The following is a 22660-nucleotide window of genomic DNA, read 5'->3' as shown; positions in this document are numbered from 1 at the left end:
CCCAGAAACTATCCTCAATTTTAACAAAATTATTACAAATCTCCGATCTCAAAACTTTATCTTTAAAAAAGATGTAGATTTAAACTAATTTTATAACAAATTTTATTTATCAATTTGTTTATTAGATGTTATATTGAATGAAAATAGAGTTTGCGATGTACGTTAATTAAGTATTATTTAATTATGTCAGTAATTTCTGTTTTTGTAGTTGAAATGAATAACAGTATATAAGATGGATAAAAATCAAATTATTTATCAATGTTACGATAGACAACCGTTGACGACAAAAAAAATAATAATTAAATGATGAATCAAAATGGGTTTGATAAGATATCATCATAGTACAAAATTAAATTAAATTATTAAAATTCAACGCGTAATTACAAAGGCAGTATGCTGACTCTGGTAGGTGGTTTTCCATGTTCATGACAATGGCTTTGAAAGTGACAGAGATGCCTTAGGGACAACATGTTTGGAGCTGTCTGCTTCTATATCCCTTGAAGAAGCTTTCAATCTTGCACGTGGTCGAATGTCTGCTTGTTCTTGCTTCTTCCAATGTTGAATGTCGAGGAAATAGCTTTGGGCTTACTTGATTGGCCGTAGGTTTTGGTACTTGGTTCTCTCATGCCTTCTTAGTTACTTCCTTGGAGAAATTAGAGTTCGAATTGTTGAATTCTTCATTAAATTTGCTCCTTCAGCTGACATGATATCATAAAATATTATTATTTTTACTTTCGGTTAAAATGTCATGTAATAATACTATATGAATGATTGAACGTAACTTTTTCAAGATTCAAGAAAAAAAATTTATGGTAAATTTTTATAGGGAAATATGTTAAGAAAAGAGAAATTCAAATCTTACTCTTTAAGTAAGAAAATTATGTACTAACTAATGAATTAAATGTTCAAATGTAAAATTTATCGTGTAGTTTGAAATTTTTATAGGGAAATATGTTAGAAAAAGAGAAATTCAAACCTTACTCTTTAAGTAAGAAAATTATGTACTAACTAATGAACTAAATGTTCAAATGCAAAATTTATCGTGTAGTTTGATTCCAGATATAATTGTTATAGGTTGTTATCAGGTTCTTATATGCATATATGCACAGGAGGGGTTGTGGTGTTCCTTTATTCCACCTATGGTACTTTAACAATTTTAATATTGATTTAATCATTTCAAATGAAGAACTTCACAAAATTTTAACTAATAAATTCAATCCAAATCGACTACAAGAATATTCATTAATAAAAGGATTAAATTACAATGTAATTAATGAATCTACTAGGATTTTGTTTATGCAAAATAATAAAAACTTTGATAAGACAAGTGTAATATTTAAACAATTTTTGCTCCCAATTTACAAGTAATTTCTAGCTTTGCGCCTCAAAACATAGTAAAAGCATAAGTATTACTTAATCAATGAGAGTCATTTGACTCCAAAAAATATATATAGAAGTATACTTTGCCTTTGGAATATAAAATATGACTAACCTATGGCCTTCTTTCACGAGTATTGTGTTTATACATGATCCGTGTGTGGTGTACAAGATACTCCATTGATAAATAAAATTAGGAGATGACAAAGAAAGGAAAATTATAATTTTCCTGAGAGTAAAAACATTTGAACTTAACCCTTTGAATAAAGGTTAGATAAAAGAGAGGAAACGAGAGGGAAACTCACCATTATAAATATTCAAACTACATATTCTGTTGTTAAAAGTATATTCGTTTAAATGAAAATATTTGATTATTACGTATAAGTAAATTTCGACGTACTTATTTACATAGAATTTACAATTTAAATAAACAAAAAAAAAAAAGTTTTGCAGTCAAATGAAGGCCAAGCCTTGAAATGGTTGAGCCCTATAATTTTCCTTCCTATCCAATTCCAATCCTCCCCCAATTCTTTTCCTTCCATTTTCCGTCCCTTTTACTAATTCTTCAGCTGGTCGGTGCATGTCAAAAGAACACCTCAACCCAAATCTTGGAACAGTATACTTTGTGAGAAGCTACCACATACTTTGCCACTAAGAAATTCCTCTCCTCGAATGGCCGTGAAGAAAGACTAATTAATTAACAAAGGTGTTCTTTCATGCTACTTTTTGTTTTTCTGATCAAACAGTCAAAGCAGACAAGCACTATACTATGTATTTTTCATGTCTTTCCTTTGCCCCTGTTATTGTTTCTTTTTAAAATATGGTAAAGAAAGTAGAATCGTGTCGTCAAAATTTCCCTTGGGTATATGCCTAAAGCACCCATGTACATCAAAGGGAGAGGAGAGATTCAATGTAACTTGTTTGAAGGGTCCATGAAATTTTCCCAGATTTTTCAAAGGGGCGCATTGGATTTGGTCAAGGTTTGTGTTTCCTTTCCATGCCCCTCTTGTCAAAATCAAATACTTGTCGTCTCTTGTCGTTCAAGCTTTCAATTCAACTATAGGAGTAAAAAAAGCTTTGTAAACGAAGATTCTAAATCCACACTAGGAGAAAACAGTTTAGGCCAAATCATTCTATCAGAGACTTCCTATATATAGCCTCAGAAACCCAACATTCTTGAGGTACAAGCCATCGAAAAAGAAAAGAAAAGCAAAGCAAAAGAAGAAGAAAAAAGGGTTAATAGCGAAAAATATAATTAGGGTTTTTCCTTCTTTGAGACACCATGCAGATGCAACGCTACTCATCAGCCGCCATCGTGAACTTCCAGCGCAACTTTCTTGCTCGCCTAACAGCAACGAGTAAGATGGCGAATAGGGTCGTGACAAATAAAGATTGTGATGTTTTCATTAACCATAGAGGCATTGACACCAAGAGGACTATAGCTACCTTACTCTACGATCACCTCTCGCGGCTAAACCTAAAACCTTTCTTGGACAACAAAAACATGAAACCCGGTGATAAGTTGTTCGACAACATCGATAACGCGATAAGGAATTGTAAGGTTGGCGTGACTGTGTTCTCACCCAACTACTGCAAGTCCTACTTCTGCCTCCATGAATTGGCTCTTATCATGGAGTCCAAGAAGAAGGTCATCCCAATCTTCTGTGACATTAAACCTTCACAACTTCGTGTTGTGAACGATGGAAATGTCCCTGCCAAGGATCTCCAGAGGTTCAAATTGGCTGTTGAGGAGGCCCAAAGCACCGTAGGGCTCACGTTCGACTCTTTAAAAGGGTAAGATGAATCATTCTTTCATTAGCTATACATTCAACTTCATTTGCTTTCATATGTATAAACTTGTGGAAAGTCTTCTTGTTTCCTAACTTTTCTTTTTTCCCTCAATGCTATGCAGGAATTTATCTGATGTGGTGACCAGTGCTTCAGACTTTGTCATCGAAAGCTTGATTGAGATGGGGAATGAAAAACAGATGGTTAAGAGCTCGAGGGCTTCTCCAATAACCCTTTGAGACTCAAAGTTAATTATGCTGCTGTCATCAAACTGTTGACTTCTTTTCTTTTGCATTACATTCAATTCCTGTTAATAAGCCTAGTGATTCTTTCCTTTGTTAATCTTTTAATTGTACACTTTGTAACTGAAGCAAAAAAAAAAGGTAACATAATTACTTTTAAATCTTTGGTTCATTGTATAATTATACTCACAATAAGATTTCAAGTTAATGAATTTATATATTCTTATGTTCAATATTCAAAGATTGGTTTCATGACAATTCTAAGTCAAGTACATTAAGTGGTTTCAAATTCTTGTTTCTTTGGTTTTGGCTTTTATATATGATTGAGAATTTGACATTTGCTTTCTCACTAACAGATGAGAGCAATAGAAATTGACAGGGTTTACACTCTGGAAATTAATTACTCTAAATCCAGCTTTTACTGAAGCTTGATTCTACTGATCTAGGCTAAGACTACCATCAGTTCTTTCAGGACTTGTTACTTAATGCCTCTAACTTGATTTAGTACAATTAATTAAACATGTCACATCACATACCCCCTCACTCTTATTGGATTGTTTTGCTAACTAGATCGCTACTCATTTTTATAATTTCTTGGCTTGGTGCAAAGGACCAGAGTTGCTTGAATGCATTCTACATGAGTGCTTTCTTTAGTATATTTTAGTCCTAATTTATTCTAATTTTTGTAATCCTTATCTAAAATATACTTATCTTAATTAATTTTACTCTTGATATATTTACATTTACCATTTCTATAAAAGTCTTTTATTAGCTCATCTTAATTGTTCATCAAGTGAAATTTACATGTAATGAAAGATACAATGCGACGGATGAAAGGAATGAGTAAAATGAAATGTATTAGATAATTCGATTTACTGTAATTCTCGTTGTCTATCATTGAGACAAATGCTCAATCTAGTTTTAAGTTATAATTAGAGATAAGATTAAATTATTGAAGAACGCTATTATAATTTTTTACGAGAGAGAAACGATATTTAAATGTAATTTAATTTAAAAGAAAAAAAATCGTAAAATGGCTTCATGGTCTATAAATCTTAGCAAACTTTTTTACTCCAATAAGGCATAATTGATCCAATTCCGAATCCTAAACCCCTCACTGCATGTGCCATGCACAATCTTGAATTAAAATGAAATAAAGTCTCAACCATATAAGGAAAACTTTTGTTTTGGCTACAAAAAATTGATATATAAACTGTTAATTTATTCATTTCATGGTAAATTTTTTTTTTAAAAAAACACCATCGACAGTCAGAGTAATTAATCAATTCAATTTCAAACACAAATACTTATGTTATATGTGTTCACTTTTTTTTAAAAAATATAAATATTCATCGATGAAAAACATAACGAAATGTACATGCTTGATGTAAATTATCAAATCTCGAATACAAATTGCAACTTAAGTTATTAAGTCAAGAACATATCTGCTTGGATCTCACGCATTTACAAGAAAAAGTTATACTATGCATTGTGTCTGTTATTATAAACTAATAATATGAACTGACAATAGGGTCCAAATGTAATAAATATATACTCAGTTTAAATAGTTAAAGGAAGAAAAACCCATCATGTTGACCAGCTCCTTCAAAGTTATAAAACGTGCAATTGGTGCCTTTTGCAATGTCAGGACTCTCAGCCTCTTGGCCCTTTCCATCCCCAGCCGCCTTAAGAGAAGTAATACACGAGTTATTAAAGAAAATAAAGAAACTTGGGCTTTCGGGAAAGGAAGAAAAAGGCTAAACTTGAGTCAACTATGGCGTGTGTACCAAGTTAACAACGCTTATCAGATGCTTAACAACAGTACTAACATGGGAAAACTTGGTAGCTTGAGCTGTCAAGTCTCTTTTACACTCTAATCAAATCTTTGTAGTAGTAGTACAAAATTGTTAGTCATTACATGTAACTTCTTGCCAAAGGAAATAAAACAGCAAAAAGGGTTGCCCTTTGTTCATGTTCTACATGAACCTGAAGCAAAACCTGAGACGGGAAATGAACCTTTGTTACTAGTATCAGTAGAGGAAGGAAGAGGTGGAGTGAGGAAGAGAAGTAGAGGAATTGATCGAAGGTATTTCTCTCAGAATCCGATGAACCGCGTACCCCATTGCTTCAATCATCTCCGCTGCATACCTTATCATCATTGGCCTCAAAAACAATGCCCACAACCCTATTACTGCCATCGCTACTACTGCTCCCAAGCTCATCATTGCTAACTATAATTCTTTTTAAGCATTTCCGCTACTATTTAGTGCTTGGTCAAGGACTTACATTCTTGATGATTTGAGGCTTTTGTCAAGAGCGCAGCAAGGGCTGTTGGGTTTAGAAATATGTTCAGCTATCATGTAGCAATTACCTACCGTTCTTAACTACTAGTCAGGAAAGGATATTGGTGGGTGGGGGGTGGAGTTGGTAGGTGTGACTAGTGAGGGAATTAGATTTATTTAGATTCCTGATATCTGAACCTGAAAATGATTTCCTGGGCCTTGATTTAGAGAGCTTGGAAACATGCAAATTCAGTCTGGGACAGCATATATATGAGTACTTTCAAATTGTAATCTACCTTAAGACCTACCAAATAACAAATATTACCATTAACAACTGAAATGCAGTTGCTGAACCTTGGCTTGATCATGACAGTGTTAGTTAGGCTCATGGAACCCCACCTAACTTTTGCATTTATCTGTAGCCTAGGCAGGCCTGAAATTTGTTGGGTTGATCAGCTGCCAAAATTTATGAAGGTTTTTTGGGACAGTTTTCTGTCGCATATATAATAGAGTTGTAGGAAAAGATTGCAAAATTGTTAGGTCTTCATAGCCAAATCAAAAATGAATTTTGAATTGATTGTTGAGCCAATGACATAGCTGATTCATGCTGCTTTTACTCAAAATAAATTAAGAGAAGATTATAAAGAATAACCTTTCTTGATAAGGGTATTTCAAAAATAACTATAAAAATAAATTTAACTGTTTTTAATCATATTTAATTATGATTTGATAAAAATACTTATAAAACTATTTTAAATAAATTAATTCATTTATCACAATTTTTTCCTATTTGTGCTTCTAATTTCTCTCTATTTGTGCTTCTAATTTCTCTCTCTCACCATCCCACTCTTTCTAATTTTATCGATTTCTCTCTTCGAAATTCATTTGCTATGCTCCAAATTTCTCTTTCTCGTGCTTTGAGATTTTTCTTTCTTACGCTTTTAAGACACTAAACGATGATTTTGATATGCTTGGGTGGGTGACTATTTGGAGAATTTAATTTTTAGATATTTTGGATAAAATTAAAATAGTAGAATTGATCGTAGATGTTTGAAATAGTTTTTAATTGGATCAATTCAAGATCTAGATACTAACAAACTCAAAATTTTGAAATTTATAAACCTAAGTTTTAAAAAAAAAAATCAATTTTTAGTCGAAATAGGTGTTTTAGATAAAAAAATTTGTATTTTGATTTATAAAAACATGTTAGAAACACTTTAATCTGTATCAAATTGTCAAAAAAACAAAAAAGAATGAAGAGAGTTGAGAGGACTTGAAGTTTTAGTTCGCAAGTAACAACAACATTTTAGACATTAAAGTGTAATAAAATGTTTTTGAATATGATGTGTAACAATAATATTTTTTTAACATCACGTGTAACGATAATATTTTTTTAACATCACGTGTAACGATAATATTTTTATTTTAACATGACGAATAACAATCTTATTTAATCATAACGTGTAACATGTTTTTGTGTATGACGTGTAACAATAATATTTTTTTCAATATGACGTATAACAACCTAATTATAATGTGTAACATGTTTTTGTATATGGCATGTAACTACTTAATTATTTTTTTTAAAAAAAGAAATACAAGATTATGGATATATGCTCCTCTTAGAATAGCTTGAGTTACAGCATGACACCAGCAGGCAATGATTACAGAAAGGATGACAACAAGATTATTATCTAAGCAATTTGTAACACTTGAAAATCAGTCCATAGGGGCTTCATCCAAATCACACAGTAGTGCACTTGCATACCATGTTATTATTTATTTTACATAATAATTATACCATCAAAGAGTCTGGCAGTTGAAACCGCTTCACTCTTTATTCTCAGCAGAGTTAAAAAGGGCTTTTTCATTCGAGATTAGTTTCTCCAGCCTCCATGATGCTTCTATGATGCGCTCTCTTTGCCCAAAAGCACTGATTCTGATGTACTCTGCACCACCAGGACCAAAGCCAGATCCGGGTACTGTTATTATATGAGTCTTCTCAAGAATTTCTGCAAATACATTCCACGATTTTAAACCCGGAAAATGCACCCAAACATAAGGTGCATTTACACCACCATAAGCCTTCAGACCAAGAGAGGCAAAAGTGTTTACTAATATCTTCGTGTTCTCCTTGTAGTAGTCAATAATTGAACATGTAATTACTTAACTATGACTTATAATATATTTTTATACATGATGTATAATAATAATAGTTTTTTTAACATGACGTGTAATAACCTAATTATGGTGTGTAATAACAATATTTTTTTCAATATAACGTGTAATAACTTAATCATAGCGTGTAATATGTTTTTATACATGATGTGTAATATTATGGTGTGTAATTTCATTAAGAGTAATTCTGTCTAACTTAATTAAAAATATTTAAAATTATAAAAAAAATTATTTTTAAAAAACTTTTTACCTTTAAAGGATTATTTGTAAAAATATCTCAATAATTAATAACAAATATAGCAAGTCATCTAATTGCTTTGAGGCACCTCTTGCAGCAAATCCTGCAGTTGGTCAAATCAGCAACATACCATTCTCAGTTTTTTCCCTTAACATATCCAACAATAGTCCCCATGCCTCTAATTGGAAAACCCAAATTTTGTTATGTAAAAGGGGAGCGAAAGATGGTGTTGGAGAGGAGGTCGTTTCCTGAAATTATGCAACGTTTGGAGCATTCCTAACATCATTATTCCAAAGTGGTATGGTTTTCTTTGTCTGGCTTACCCCGGAAAAAAAAGTGGTACATGGTTTCTGACAGGAATGGTCTAATGGACCATTATGTTTCCAGAATCCATGCTTCATCAGCCGTTGTTTTCCATTAAAACTGAAGCACAATCAAGCGCACGCCTTTGACATACACAAAATATATTCTTAAAAAAATGAAAAAGAAATTCAAAGTTTGATTAGAGGAAAGCAAGAAAGAATAAGAGTGGGGTGAGGGGGGAGAGTTAAAACTTTTGAATCTCTACATTCATGAACATGTGAATCTTGATATGTTGTTCTTACTTTAAAAGTTACAGTGGTGTTTTTGCATGTAGTGATATGAATAGATGCGAATGAAAGGTTTACAAGAGTTTTTTTTTTTTTTGTCATTTCTTTTGATTAATTAAATAATCACATATAAAAGTAAAGTGCTTTACTTGCAAGTCTACAAAAAAATTATTTTTTATGAAATGCTTCTGTTACTATATTTTATCATATAATCAACCCCACCGACATGCAATGATGCGATACTGCTTTTCTGACAGTTTCCAATGAATGTGTCAAATGAATAGAGATCTTGAAGGGTCAAATAAGTCACAGTAATTCTGGTAATTGAAGATGGAATTAAGCTCTCCGGGTAAGATCTAACTAATAAGGGGTTTAAGTGTCACGAGTCAGAATTTAAATTTAATTTTATATAATTTTAAATTTTAAAAATAAAATTTAAATATACTTATAAATTGTGAATTCATATTCTTAATTCAAAAAACATACTTGATAAATAATAAAAAATCTAAATTTATATACTCAAATTTCATTTTATCTCTTATTAATATGAAATTCATAACATTAAAACCCTCTTGTTTTTCTTATACAACCACCTTGTTTCGGCTGTATTAGTATTAGGAATTTGGGCCAAACCAAGTGCGTCTATCCATCAACAGCCCACTCCCATCTCCTTCTCATTTTTTTAGGTCAAAATACTCATCAAGTCCATACACTCATGCATTTTGTTCAATTTAATCCATATATTCAAAATCCAAGTAATTTAGTCTATTGATTTTGAAAATTATTTCAATTTAATTCTCTCCTTAACGACATCCAATTTTATCATTAAACAGAATGACGTTAGCACTAATAACATATTTTGATGACATGGCATCGGATATGATGATGTGACAGTGCCACGTGGCAAATCAAAAAAATTTCAAAAAAAAAAAAAAAAAAAAAAAAAAAAAAAAAAAAAAAAAAAAAAAAAATTTTTTTTTTAAAAAAAAATTTTTGTTATCATAACGTTAATTATAATAACATTCGATCGTCAAAAGGATTTTATCATTTAATATAAACTCAAAATGAGTTCCATGAAATTTATGAGATGACAATGATAATCATATATATTACTATAATGTTTACAATATAATTATTGTACAAAATTTGTATCTTAAGTTTCAGAAACTTATACTTGATCAAAGATAAATTAATGTTACTTTTCTTATTTAATCTACGTTAAGTATGTATCTAACTTTTTTTCTTAACACGGGGTTAAATAATTAACTAATAATTTTTCTATTTCCTTATATACGTAACTTTGTTTTGATAAATTTTTTTCTTTAAACAAATATCATTGAACAATATAATTAACTCGGGTAAATAATTAAGTATAAAACTAGATAACATATATACTTTTGAAAAATTATTGTACATCAAATTAAATACATAATCTATTCAAGTCAACGACGAAAAAAATATTTTTCTTTTTGTATACGTATAAATGTATATTTTGAACAGGATATTATTAAAATAAGATAAATATATGAATTTCTTTAAAAATTTAAGTACCACGGCAATAATATTTCTTCTTGTTGGTACATTAAATTGCAAGAAAACAATAGTATGCTAGACTCAGCGAAAGCTTATTGGGCCTTTGAGTTATTTNAGAGTGGTAGCTCAAATTCTATGGGTTTTTTTTTTTTTTATAATTAGGAAAAAAAGATTCAAACCTTACTCTTTAGGAGAGATTATGCACTAACGGATGCAGCTCAAATTCTATGGTTATAAATTTGTAATAAGAGATTTGTCATATCTAAATTAAGTAAGTTAGAATGAAGAATTATTTTTATAATTATTTCTAACTCCATATATCTCTTTTTTATTTTTTTTATAAGCAATGACTTCAACACTGACGTCATCCTTTTAACTGTAAAATTGAATACCCTTAGGAAGAAGGATTAAATTGAAATGATTTCTAAAATTAAGAGGTTAAATTATTTTGATCTTGAGTACAGAGACTAAATTGAATAAAATGATAGGTATTTTAACCATATTTGTTAACACCAACGATGTCGTTTGAAGTCTTGTACATCATTTTCTGCCCCTTGTTTCCCTCGCAAAAGCCGCCAGGCCTGACCCTCATTTTCTGCCCTGCCCTTCCCCTCACGGCCAGCTCGCTCTAGTTCCTAACTCCTCGCCGCCGACGGTAGTACTGTTCTCGCTGTCGGTGGTTCTTTCTGGCTTTCTCCCTTTCATCCTTTTCTTTTTCTCTTCTTGTTTCACTGTTTCTTTTGTTCTATTTCTCTTTCACTTTCATTTTTGTTTTCGCTTGCTGCCGTCGCCGGTGGCGCCAGTTTTGTCGCCGGTGATGTTTTTCCTCCCTCCTCTTTTCTTTTCCAAAAATTCTCTTCCTAAAACCGGTCAGAAAACCCAACAACGGGTCCAACGGAAACCCTTATTACCCTGGAACCGGTTTTCGTGCAAAACCTCGAACCGGATTAGGAACTTTAGGAAACCCCTTTCTCTCAACCCTCTCTCCCTTCCTCGGTCCCCGGCGCGGTCGCCTTCGTCGGCCTAGGCCATTCCGACGGCGGCTTTCTCTTTCTTTCCCTTTTCCTCTTTTCTTCTTTTCTTCTCTTTTCCCTTCCTTCTGCCGCCAATTTCCTCCCTTTCTAAAAAAGCCTAGCCACCGTTCTTCTTCTAAGGGTACAACTCTCTCTCTCCCCAAGAAAAAACATATTTTTTTTTTCTCTCTCTAATAATCCATTAAATAAGTTCATTTTAATTCAATAATTCTCATTTAATTTTTAGTTTTGTTTGTAATTCTTTATGCATTCATGTTTCTTTCCTCTGCAATAAATTATCTGAGAAAAAAAATAATCTTTTTGCTGAATTGATTTTTAATGTGTTATTTTTGATTTGGGTGTTCTTAATTCTTCCAAAAGGGGTTAGATTTAGTTTGAATGGGTCATCACAAATGGCTCAAATCCTGCATTCATGCATTTGTTTGATCAAATTATTTGATCATCTGCAAGGCAATTTCGCCCATGAAAGAGGAACTGCTCTTGTTTAATCAGCTTAAACGAGCATGTAAATAACGTTAGGACATATATAAACATCAAGTTTTTATGCACCATCATCTACTTTATCATACAGGTGCAACCTTCAAAGCATGAAGGGGCAAAACTAGGATGTCAACAACATAAGGATGATGAAATCTACTGGTATCATCGCCTTTCTGTTGCTTTAGCTTCTGTTCTGGTAATTACGATATTTTTGCTTTTCGGAGAGCGTTTAGAACCCTCTTTTCTGTTCTTGAACCCATCTCTGTTGCTTCCGTGGCTTCTGTTAGAGAGAAAATCTTCATACCATTTAGCAGAAAGCTTCGGAGTCCTCTTCAGGGTTTGACGATCAACATAGTAAACTCCAAATGTTACACTGTAACCTCCTGTCCATTCGAAGTTATCCATCAAGCTCCATACAAAGTATCCGCGCACATCAGCACCATTCCTATCAAAATAAGAACCCAGTCTTAGGTAAACAGAGCTGCAATTTTTTGTGTTTGAGACATAAATGAAGAGTGAAGATCATGTTGTCTTTTATTGTGTTCCAATGCGTTAGAAAAGAAAGAAACAAGTTCCAGCAGCTACTAACAACTTGAGTGCATAAGTTATGAGCCGAAAGAAATTGTTGCTTATCAGTAGTATATTCAAGTAAACAAGATCCAAGGTGAGGAAAGGAAGACAAATTCACTTACCTTATTGCTCTCGCCAAAGCAGCAAGGTAGCTTCTATGGAACTTGATTCGGTTGACATCATGCAGCAAATCTGGCACTTGTTCAGTCTGTGGTGGAGAATATCCTGTAAGAGTGTAAGTTTGTCACAGTAAGTTTTCTAATTACAGAACAGAATCCAAATGATGATCAAGAAGCAGTTGTCAAGTTACAGAACAGAATCCCTATAATTTCCTTAAGCCAACATTTGACCTGGAAGATTACTTTTACCAGTTTAAATACTATCTATCAGCTTTTCCATGATTGGTATGCCTACTACTGTCAAGGCTGTACTCAGTTGCATGGATTGAGAGCTTTAAAAATGGATTCACAGACTTCAATTCCCATATATAGAAATATAGCTCTGCAGCTTACCATTCTCTGTTACATATATGGGCATGTTATTGTATCGTTTCGAAACATAATCAACAATCTTCTCCATGCCCCTTGGAACAACATAAAATCTTTCAACACCGGTCTGCCAGAAACAGCAAAGTGATCTTGTAATAAACTGAGACAAGGGGAAGGGGGACTGGAACACCTAATTAAATCTGGAAAGTACAAAGTCTAATGCAAGAGAAATTAGAAATGAATGAAAAGGAATTACTGGTTCTCCGATTAGAATGCCATCTCTTTCTCCAGTTGTGTACGCAAAACCTCTGATGAAATGGTCTCCACCTAAGGCGCAATGAGAATGGATGCAGTCCTTGGCATATAATGTTGAATAATGATTAATGCCAATAAAATCAATGCTGCCTTTCACATACTCGGTTTCTTCTGGAGAAAACCTTGGCAGTTCACTCCCATGGTATTGGCGCATTTCAGGAGGGTAATCTCCAAACACTAAAGGATCTATTGCCCTGCTTAGTGATTGCTAATTCATGTTAATCTTGAAGAGCATATCTTAGGTAACAACCTTGTTCAACATATAACACTTCTAGAATGGATAGCATCTTTTCTCTTGAATAAAAAAATTGAAAGTAAAAAAAAGCAAGCATTTGTCATGATATATAAATAGTTAAGAAAAGTCATAGTGTCATTGGTTCACATTGCCAACTCAGAAAATATAATTGTTAGGTGGAGGAAGGTTCATGTTGATATACCTACGATTCAGTCCATTTTTTATTGATGTGGAATCCGTGACGTTCTACTCCAATCAATTGTGCAACATCCTCATTGCACTAGTTCTCCATAGAGGAAAGGGGACCCTTGCACTTGTATCTCTCATAAGAGTCCTACATTGGTAATGATTTGAGTCTGTTTTGATATTACTTCTCATGGATTCTCATTTTTAATCTAAAAGACATGCTTGTTAAGTAGAATAAGATTTGTGTTTATTTATCCAATATTTACTCTATTTCTTACTGATGTGGACTCCATGACATATAGAACTATGTTGCAATTAATATCAACGTTAGGTCCTGATTTCTCAGTCTCCACATTGTGATCACTGATTTCTCTTTTTGGATACACAACTGACTTGTTTCTGACTGGCCTAATGGCCGATATATATTTACTGTTGCAAGGCAACGTTAAACAGACCTCATTTGAGAATTCAATAACAGTTAAGGCCTACAGTAAGGGTAGGAGATCGGGATGTCACAAATTTTAATCTTTTTCTTTTACTTATCTTCATCTGTATGTGAGTCTTGTACTCTCATAATGATTCTATTTGCAGATGAATGGTTTGCCAGATTTTGTTATCTGCTGTGGTTCACTAATTACATAAAGCAAATGTGTAGTTCAAGTCCAAAGGACTTGGTTTGCTTTGGTTCACACAGATTGTGTGTATCCTATTCCTTCAGCCCCACCAGCCATTAAATTTCTTTGAATTTTAGAAGGCTTGATGGTGATGCTGAAGGGTGAAAAGGAGGCTATGTTGCACATCAAATGGTCATAGCAAATGAATGCTCATCTAACTTATAAACTTTTGTCGAGTCTATCATCAAATAAGACCCATACCAATCTTAAGTCCTGTCATTAATATTGCTGCTTGAATGTATAGAAAAGGAAGCAAAACAACTTTGTGCTTTGATTTAGATCACTCACCAGCCAACTGTAAAAGCCAGAGCTCTTTTCACAGCTTGAAGATCAGCTTCTCCATCTCTTAATGGTTCATACATATGTGAATGTGCAATTAATCCTAGAGAACCACCTTGTTCTGGCTGCACCAGCATCAAATTTGGGGTAAGAGAAATGTCCTCAAGGAAACTTCAAGCTAGAAAATAAGTTCAGAATGTCATTCTGTAACCTGAAACTGTTCTCGGTATAGCTTAACAGCCTTGGCATGTGACAGTAACATGTTGTGCAGAACGACAAGAGGCTCTATGTCAGAATTGCCAACAGAACAATTTCCAAAAGGAGCAGAACAACGAGCCGGTGGATAAAGTCCCCTGATATAGGCCATATCTGCAAACAGGTTTGCCTCATTGATAGTTACCCAGTACTTAACTCTATCACCAAAGTTCTTGAAACAAGTTTCAGCAACGAGAACAAAATCCTCCCTACAAAAGCACTGGAATCAGGCAACGTAACAACATGACTGCTTTTTGGCCCAAAAATATAGAATTGCTTTGAATGAGAGGAGAAATTACTGCATCAGAGGACTGAGCCAAGACCCATATCTGTCCTCCAGTTCTTGTGGGTGATCATGATGGAAAATTGTCACAAATGGTTCAATTCCTGCTTTCATGCATTTGTTTAATCAATTATATCATTGACAAGAAACAATTTTCCTCCAAAACTTTTTGCTTCCCCAAGTTTCTGAACCCCTTACCCCTGATCAAGAGGTTGTCTATGATATTGTTATAAAACTTGATTCCACTTGGATTGACTTCACCAAACCTTCCTCCTGTTCCACCACTCAAGGATTTTAAAATTGTTATAATCTAAACATAACCTAGTAAAGATTCTGGTTACTGACGGACATACTGGGTAGAATTCTGGCCCATGAAATTGAAAACCGATATGAATTTACTCCAAGAGAACGAGCCATCTCAATATCTTCCTGGTATGATACATAAACAAAGCAACAGTCGATACTTTTTTCTTCTTGTCCGAAAGATTGAAAGTAAGAAAGATGAACTGTCAAGCAAAAACATACCAAAAACAGATGGTAATCATCATCTGCAACATCTCCATTCTCATTATTCTTAATGTTTCCTGAAAAAGTTAATTGATCAAGTAGTTAAGCTTTACACATATGTTCATACAAGTTTGACTATGGGATATATATATCAGCATTTCCTGTTTACCTGGGACATGACTGAAAGCATCCCAGTTGCTGAGGCCTTTACCATCATCAAGGTATCCTCCTTCAACCTATCACATGAAAACCAGAACTGAAAAACCAAAGATGAAAACAAACTATTACAGCAAAAGCAAGAAAGAAAAGAAAGAAAGAGCTATAGCAGATGCCTGATATGAAGATATAGCTGTGCCAAAGAGAAAATTGTCTGGGAATTGAGATCTTTTAACATCTTGGCTTTCAATGTCGAAATCTTTACCATCAGAACTAGCAGAAAGAAGCAGATGCACAACAAAGAAAAACAACCATGGGAGCTGAATTATGGTACTAACAGGCATCTTACTCATACAACACAACACAAAGATATTGTAGCAAAGTAGGGGATGATAATAAAAATTAATAACATGATTCCTTCCAAATATTGATACACAAGTGGGCCCTGCATGTACCAAGTTGTTAATAATTAAATCCTAGGAGACAATTGGAAGTTGGAAGAAAGGGACTTAATTCATTACTAAATATATTTTATACCACTAATTATTCTTGTTACTGTATTGACCATTAAATTTCTTGAAATTCATTTCCAAAATTAATTTTTTTAGATACAATGACACTGACTCATGTATAAACCAAATGATTCAATATTTTTCAATCCAATTAAAAATTTTAAAGTAAATTCAAATTTAATAGTACTTATACTTTTCTTATAAAAACATACCTAAATTAAAATATTAAATTTCCTTCCTCCAATTTAAGGACAATTAAAGAGTATGAAAAGGATAGTGCTTCCTCTTTATGGAAGACCCAAACACAAAGAATAAATTACAGGCATAATGCTAAAAAACAAAATCTTAAACTATTTAAGAAAATTCAAATGAGCTTTCATTCTTTTATTTGAGTTTAATCAAGCTTTTATACTTTTATTTTGAATCAAATAAGTCCTTATAACTAAGGATTGACTAATTACTATTAGTTAAAATGCCGTTTATCATTTTAATCATATGGTGTTGATGTAGCGGGTGAAAAATACTACATGATCATGTTTTCGTGCTAAATTAGTATGTCATGTTATCATCAATTTTAATTTATCGGTATGCTACATTATCATCAATTATGATATGTTAGCATGCCACATCAGTACCATATGATATAAAATGATAAATGACATTTTGACTAAATTAATCACTAATCATAAGCGTTTATTTGACTAAAAATAAAAATATAAAAGCTTATTTAGCTCTAAATAAAAATATATGAACTTAATTGAATGTAATAAAAGTATAAAACTTATTTTAATTTTCCAAATAATTTAAAGATTTCTTTTAAATATTATGCCTAAATTATATAAACCCATTGGTGGGTCATAATATGTTGGAATAATTGAATTGCCAAATCTGTCAAACAAATGCTGCTTATGGGCCAATGAACTTCATGGCCCTACAAAAATTCAATTAGAATTGTGGGTAGTAATGAAGTTTTTCCTTTTTTGGGCCGAAGATTAGAGAAGATTTTTTTTCCCTTTAAATATCAATTTAATATGTATTAAGAATATATTAAAAAATAATGAAGAAAAGTTCGATTCATAATTATTAAAGTATAATCTTTTTTTTTTATAAAGGATCAATGCTATAATTATATTATTAGTAAAAAATTCAGCTTAATTTCATCTATTTAAATAAGTCTGCGGACACATGAATTAGTACTTTATGCAAATTATATATTTAAGTATTTAATTATAACATACCTAATACATATACCTAAATTGACATGTCATAATTAAAAATATTACAAATTTCCAAAAAGTATTGGGTAAACAATGTGATTGAATAAGAAAAAAAGCATGATAAAATATTAAAATAAAAGTTTGCATCAAGTGAAAAAATTGTTCCAATTTTGCACCATTACAATTTCTTGACGAAAGAAAAAGCATATTGTTCGTAACTTTTATTTATTAAATTATTATCCTATAATATCACATCGATAGAGTTTTTAAATTCCATCAATGAAATTAAAAGATTACTATTAAAAAATTTAATATGATAAATTAAAAAAAAGTGTGATCATATTTTAATATTCATGAATGGAGTTTAGAACTCCGGCAATATATATATATAGAATAATTGTAACGATCAATTTCTACTGTTGTTATCGACGAATAGATCGTATAGACATGCCTACACAACCCGACTAACCGTATAAACATTTTGTGTTATCTATATATTCCTTCCCTTATATCCTCCTTACTACTCCAATTGATTTCATTAAATATCAATATATAATATATTTATGTACCATTATCATGCATCAAAATAATGATAACTAAATTCTCCACCACACATCAAATTCCAAAATAAAATTTATCGAGTACTTATACATCCCCTTTAAATGATACAACTCTGAAGTTAGTGTCATAACATTTAAGGACCTCGACCCAAAATAGTTTAGATACATCACTTCAAATAATTTTTTTTAAAAAAATGACTTGATGATTGGACAGCGAAGCAAGTCAAAGAAAGCTAAGGGATGCCATTACCTACATAGCTACGAAAGGAATCCTCGCTAACGATATCTTCAACTATTTATTTATCTGTACATTAAATAGCATGAGTGAGTCTCACCAACTCAGCGATCATTGGCTCCGTGAGTAGGAAGGGAGGGGAAACAAACATAAAAGTGAAATATTTATAAATCCAAGAATAAGTGGTGAAAATATAATCTATTAACCGAGAGATTTTTATGCCTTGCAAGTCTTAAAAAAAAAAAATTCATAAGTAAACACATATGGAAAATGTTTATAATTAGCTTGTTGGAAAATCTCTCAACTTTAGTATCTTTTCCACAGTAAATCCAATGGCAAGTATAAAATGAGTAATCTCAAACATAAAAAATGCAAAATAACCAACCACCAATAAATACATAAATCTCATTTGCCATGTAAAAACAAATTTTAAGTATTAATGTCATGCTATGTTTAATAACAATTCATAAGTGAGCATTAACCTTGGGTAAGTTTAGTATAGCCCTTAGGCTTGCTCTCTCATGTCAATAATATCATCACCTACTTGTGGAAACTGCCCACGTCACTAAATATAAATGAACACAAATCCTCTGCCCCCCTTTTGTGCCTCCATCCGTGCCTCCTCTCCATATTTTTGCCATCTGTCCTATCCCTTAATGGGATGTTAAAAACGGTAGTGCCACAAATTTTAACGTTGTTAACGTCACTTTAAAAATAAAAAGAAACAAAATCTCATTCTAGGTTTTTTTTCCTGTTTGCTGCCTACTTTACTTTTACCTTGTTTTGGCTCCCTGCTCCTCTTTTGCTTCACTTTCACCTTTTAGCGAGATACTTTTTGTAAGTTTTTTTATTAATTCTTTAGGTAATCACACAAGGATTGCAAACCATCTTCTAACTTGTTTATCCCAGATTGAGCACGTCAATAAACATTATGGTAGAAAACAAAGAGACATAGCTAATATGTAAGCCTAACTTGAAAACAACATGGGATTTATAATTGAAGCAAAACTCAATATCTATTTGACTTCATGAATTACAAACGTGGGATTTATCCATACCCATAAAAAAAAAAAGAAAAAAAAAGACTCTTCATCAATCAAGTGGCATGGCATAGCGACACAGCGGACACAAGTGACTCTTCTCTAGCCATCGAACAATGTAGCCTCCATGAAAAACATGCCCACAAGTTCGGCATCCCAACTAACCCAATATAAGTCAAAGACTCCAAATTTATTCTTGATATCAAATAAAACAATGTTTGGTAGAATTCAAACTACATAGAACTTAACAAATATGAAAACCGAAGTTTTATCTTAAAAGCAAAATAAATCACTTTTATCTTGCGTAAGTAAATTACAATAATATTTAAAATATGTTGGTGAAGTCATATCTTTCATCTATCTTTCTCGTCTCCTTCTGAAGTTTTTCTTTGTGAAATAGGAACTTGTGGTATTTGAGCCTATACATATACCAATAAAAGATTAATTAAGTATTATAATCAAAAATAAAAAAATAAATTTGTTTATTAAATATAAAAGGAGTTACTTATAGTAAATCCACCATGCTTGTGATAGTAGATTGATGGATATCAACATGAGTTTGCTGTCAAATACGCAAATATGTGAGTGACACATAAAATGTAAAATTTAATTTTACTATTATAATATTTTAATTACCTGGACAAATTGAAATGGTTGAGTACATTGATTGAATCCACTTGTAGCACTATGGTACAAAGTGTGAGCAATTTGACTTGAATCCTTTGAACTTATTAGAATAGATACATAATTATATAGATTAGAAGGAAATAATAATTATAAAATTAAATCAAAACATAATATAAAACGATATCAAGAAATTATTACCCTTACCTCTTGAACTAGTGGAGTCTCTACTAATTTATCAATTTGACGTCTTTTCTTTCTTTTAGCTTTTTCCAAAGCATTTTTTGGTCGTCGAGATGATGTATCTTTATTTTTAGGTTTACATTTGATTCCCTTGATTTTTTGACTTTCTTTCTCATTATGCCCACTTTCGTCAAATTGACAAACATGTTTTCCATTTTCGGAGCTTCGAGACTCTTCAATTGATAACTACTTCAAAGCTGTCTCAACTTTGCTCAATGTCTTTTCTCCATCACTCATAGCCATATTAAATGATTGCTCACCCATTGCAGCTTTTGTTGCTAAATTAGAATTCCATCGAAGCAAAACTTTGTAACGAGTACTTACATCTACTTTAGGATCATTTGATCTAGTGGATGTAGTAGAATTTATCACAACTCCAATCTTCGCTTCCTTGGTCCATATTTTTAATATATATTGATCTGGAACTCATTTAAAATTCTGCAAGGAAAGCACCTTCAAAACTTGAGCACATAAAATACCAACAAATTCAAATTTCTTACAACTACAGCTGACTGTCGAATTTGATGAATCAAATACAACTGTATGATGACGAGGTTTTCTTGGATCAATGGCTTTGTAACTAGTAGTACTACTAATGATTTTAATTGTGTACAATTCAAAATCCCAAGTAAGCCAAAGTTCATTAGAGAACATTTTAAAAACTGCTAAAGTATACACATCTGTTGCATGCTTCAATATCTCCACTGAAATTGGCAAAGATGGCTTGCTCTGGTTGTCTTTGTAGTCTGTTTTCAACTCCTCATAGCGTCTATCAACTAGCAATATCTGAAAGTGATGAAAAAAACGTAATAAATCATAGTTATTGTAGACACTATAAAAATCATAATAAAATTAAAAAGAAAATCATAAACAAAAAATGAATAAAAATAAAAAATAAAAAATAAAGAAAAATATATAAAAAAAGAGAGAGAGAGGTACGACTGGCAGGGCGGACGCACCTTGCTAGGCACCACCCTCACCCTGCCAGACGCGAAAAATTCGCGTCTGGCAGAGTCGTGGGAGCGTGCCCCCTCCAAAGGCTAAGAACCGAGTATAAAAGGGAGGGGGCATTGTAGCAAAGCCAGGGGGAAGAAAATCAAAGGAAGCCAAAAAATCAAAAGAAAAGCAATAAAAAAAAAGGTAACCAAGAAACCCAAAAAAGTCCTAAGCTTCCTAGCAGCCACAACAATCCACAAACAAATCAAAAAAAATACCCAAAAAATACACAATGAGCGAAAGAGAGAAGTTGTGTTTTTCGGGGAATTTTTAGTTTGTTTTTTTGGTAGGGGTAAATTTTGATTTTTGGGGATTTTGGTGTAATGGGAGAATAGACAAGCTTTTTTTTTTTGTTGTGTGTGCTGCCGGAGGGGGGTGTTAGAGTTTGTGGGTTTTGTGCCGCCAGTGAAAGAGAGGTGTTTAAGCTTTGGGTTTTGCTGCGACGGTAGATAGGGAGAGCAGGAGCTGCCGTCGCAGGGAAGAGAAGGAGCTACCGACGCAGGGATGAGAAGAGAGAAACTGGAACGACGGTGAGAGAGAAAGGGAAGAACGTCGGCGTTGAAGCAAGAGAGAGAGAAGGAGATTAGGCCGACGTCGGAGAAAAGAAAGGGAGAAATTTGGTCAATTGGGTCGCATCGTCGGCAAAGGCAAAAAGCCCTACTAGTCGTCGGAGGGTAATGAGGGAGAGAAAGGTTTTTTTTTAGAGAGAAGTTAGAGTGTTTGGTTCTAGAGAGAGAGACAAAAGGGAGAAAATGGAGAGAGAATAAAAAAAAGAAGGTTTTTATACTTAGATATGAGCTTAAACGGCACCGTTTTGGAAAGAAGAAGCAGGCATTGAAACGACATAATTTTGGGCATTTGCAGGCTACTGGACAGGGACTAGACGGTGGGCTTTGAGAGGTAGACCAGTTGGGCCAGACTAATCGTGTTGGGCTACTGTCAACCCACTGAAGGTATTCATTTTTGTTTGGTTTTGATTTTGTGGTTGTGTTGGGCCCAATGTTTAGGTAGAAAGACAAATTAATTTTAATAGATTTATTAGGTAGAATAAAAAAGATAAGATACATATAAAAATGATTAAACGTTAAGAGAGAACAGAAATTAAAAAAATAGCAAATTAAAAATTAAAAAATAAACGAGAATAAATTAGGAAGAATTAGAATTAAAATGTAATGAAACAAAAGTATGAAATATATTAATTGAAAAAGATAGCTTTATATAATTGAAGAGAGAATGAAAATGAAAAGATAAAGAATTATTAATATAAATAAAATAATTAATACCGATGATGGGATGATCGGTTGGGACGCGAGAAGTCGTAATCCCGGACCATATTCCCTAGGTTCGAAATTCGAGTTAAGGCTCCACCAGTACGATGGGAGGGCCTCGATTTAAAGATCCTGAAATTTTGAATAAATAAAGAATTTGACTATAAAAAAGTTATTCAATAAAAATAATAAATAAATAACAATAGAAAAAAAAAAGATAAAAATAATAAATAAAGATAATTCAAATATATAATAAATAATAAAATTGTGAAAAT

At 32.5% G+C, this 22660-nt stretch overlaps 2 protein-coding genes and 1 long non-coding RNA gene across 4 annotated transcripts; 1 reads left to right on the top strand and 2 right to left on the bottom strand.

Moving 5' to 3' along the window:
- Positions 2646-3502, top strand: LOC18593869 (TMV resistance protein N). The gene is made up of 2 exons (XM_007021272.2): positions 2646-3171; positions 3290-3502. Exons 1-2 carry the CDS (start codon positions 2660-2662, stop codon positions 3402-3404), a joined length of 627 nt encoding a protein of 208 aa, XP_007021334.2. The 5' UTR covers positions 2646-2659; the 3' UTR covers positions 3405-3502.
- On the bottom strand, positions 11649-16091 carry LOC18593867 (beta-glucosidase 18). The gene is made up of 12 exons (XM_018125027.1): positions 15867-16091; positions 15704-15770; positions 15553-15611; positions 15381-15456; positions 15226-15300; positions 15044-15131; positions 14701-14953; positions 14499-14614; positions 13057-13309; positions 12825-12927; positions 12435-12537; positions 11649-12187 (listed from the first exon to the last, which is right to left on the bottom strand). The coding sequence occupies exons 1-12, from the start codon at positions 16041-16043 to the stop codon at positions 11905-11907; spliced, it is 1653 nt and encodes a 550-aa protein (XP_017980516.1). The 5' UTR covers positions 16044-16091; the 3' UTR covers positions 11649-11904.
- Positions 19482-21849, bottom strand: LOC108662963. 2 transcript variants are annotated; one of them, XR_001928858.1, is made up of 5 exons: positions 21081-21849; positions 20086-20907; positions 19891-19981; positions 19760-19816; positions 19482-19673 (listed from the first exon to the last, which is right to left on the bottom strand). It is a non-coding gene; the product is annotated as an uncharacterized LOC108662963 (long non-coding RNA). The 2 variants fall into 2 exon arrangements; XR_001928859.1 differs by lacking the exon at positions 19760-19816.

This window comes from Theobroma cacao, chromosome 7, assembly GCF_000208745.1.
Source record: "Theobroma cacao cultivar B97-61/B2 chromosome 7, Criollo_cocoa_genome_V2, whole genome shotgun sequence".
NCBI lineage: Eukaryota > Viridiplantae > Streptophyta > Magnoliopsida > Malvales > Malvaceae > Theobroma > Theobroma cacao.
The sequence above is the reverse complement of the archived record's forward strand: the minus strand, read 5'-3'. Positions and strand labels throughout refer to the sequence as shown.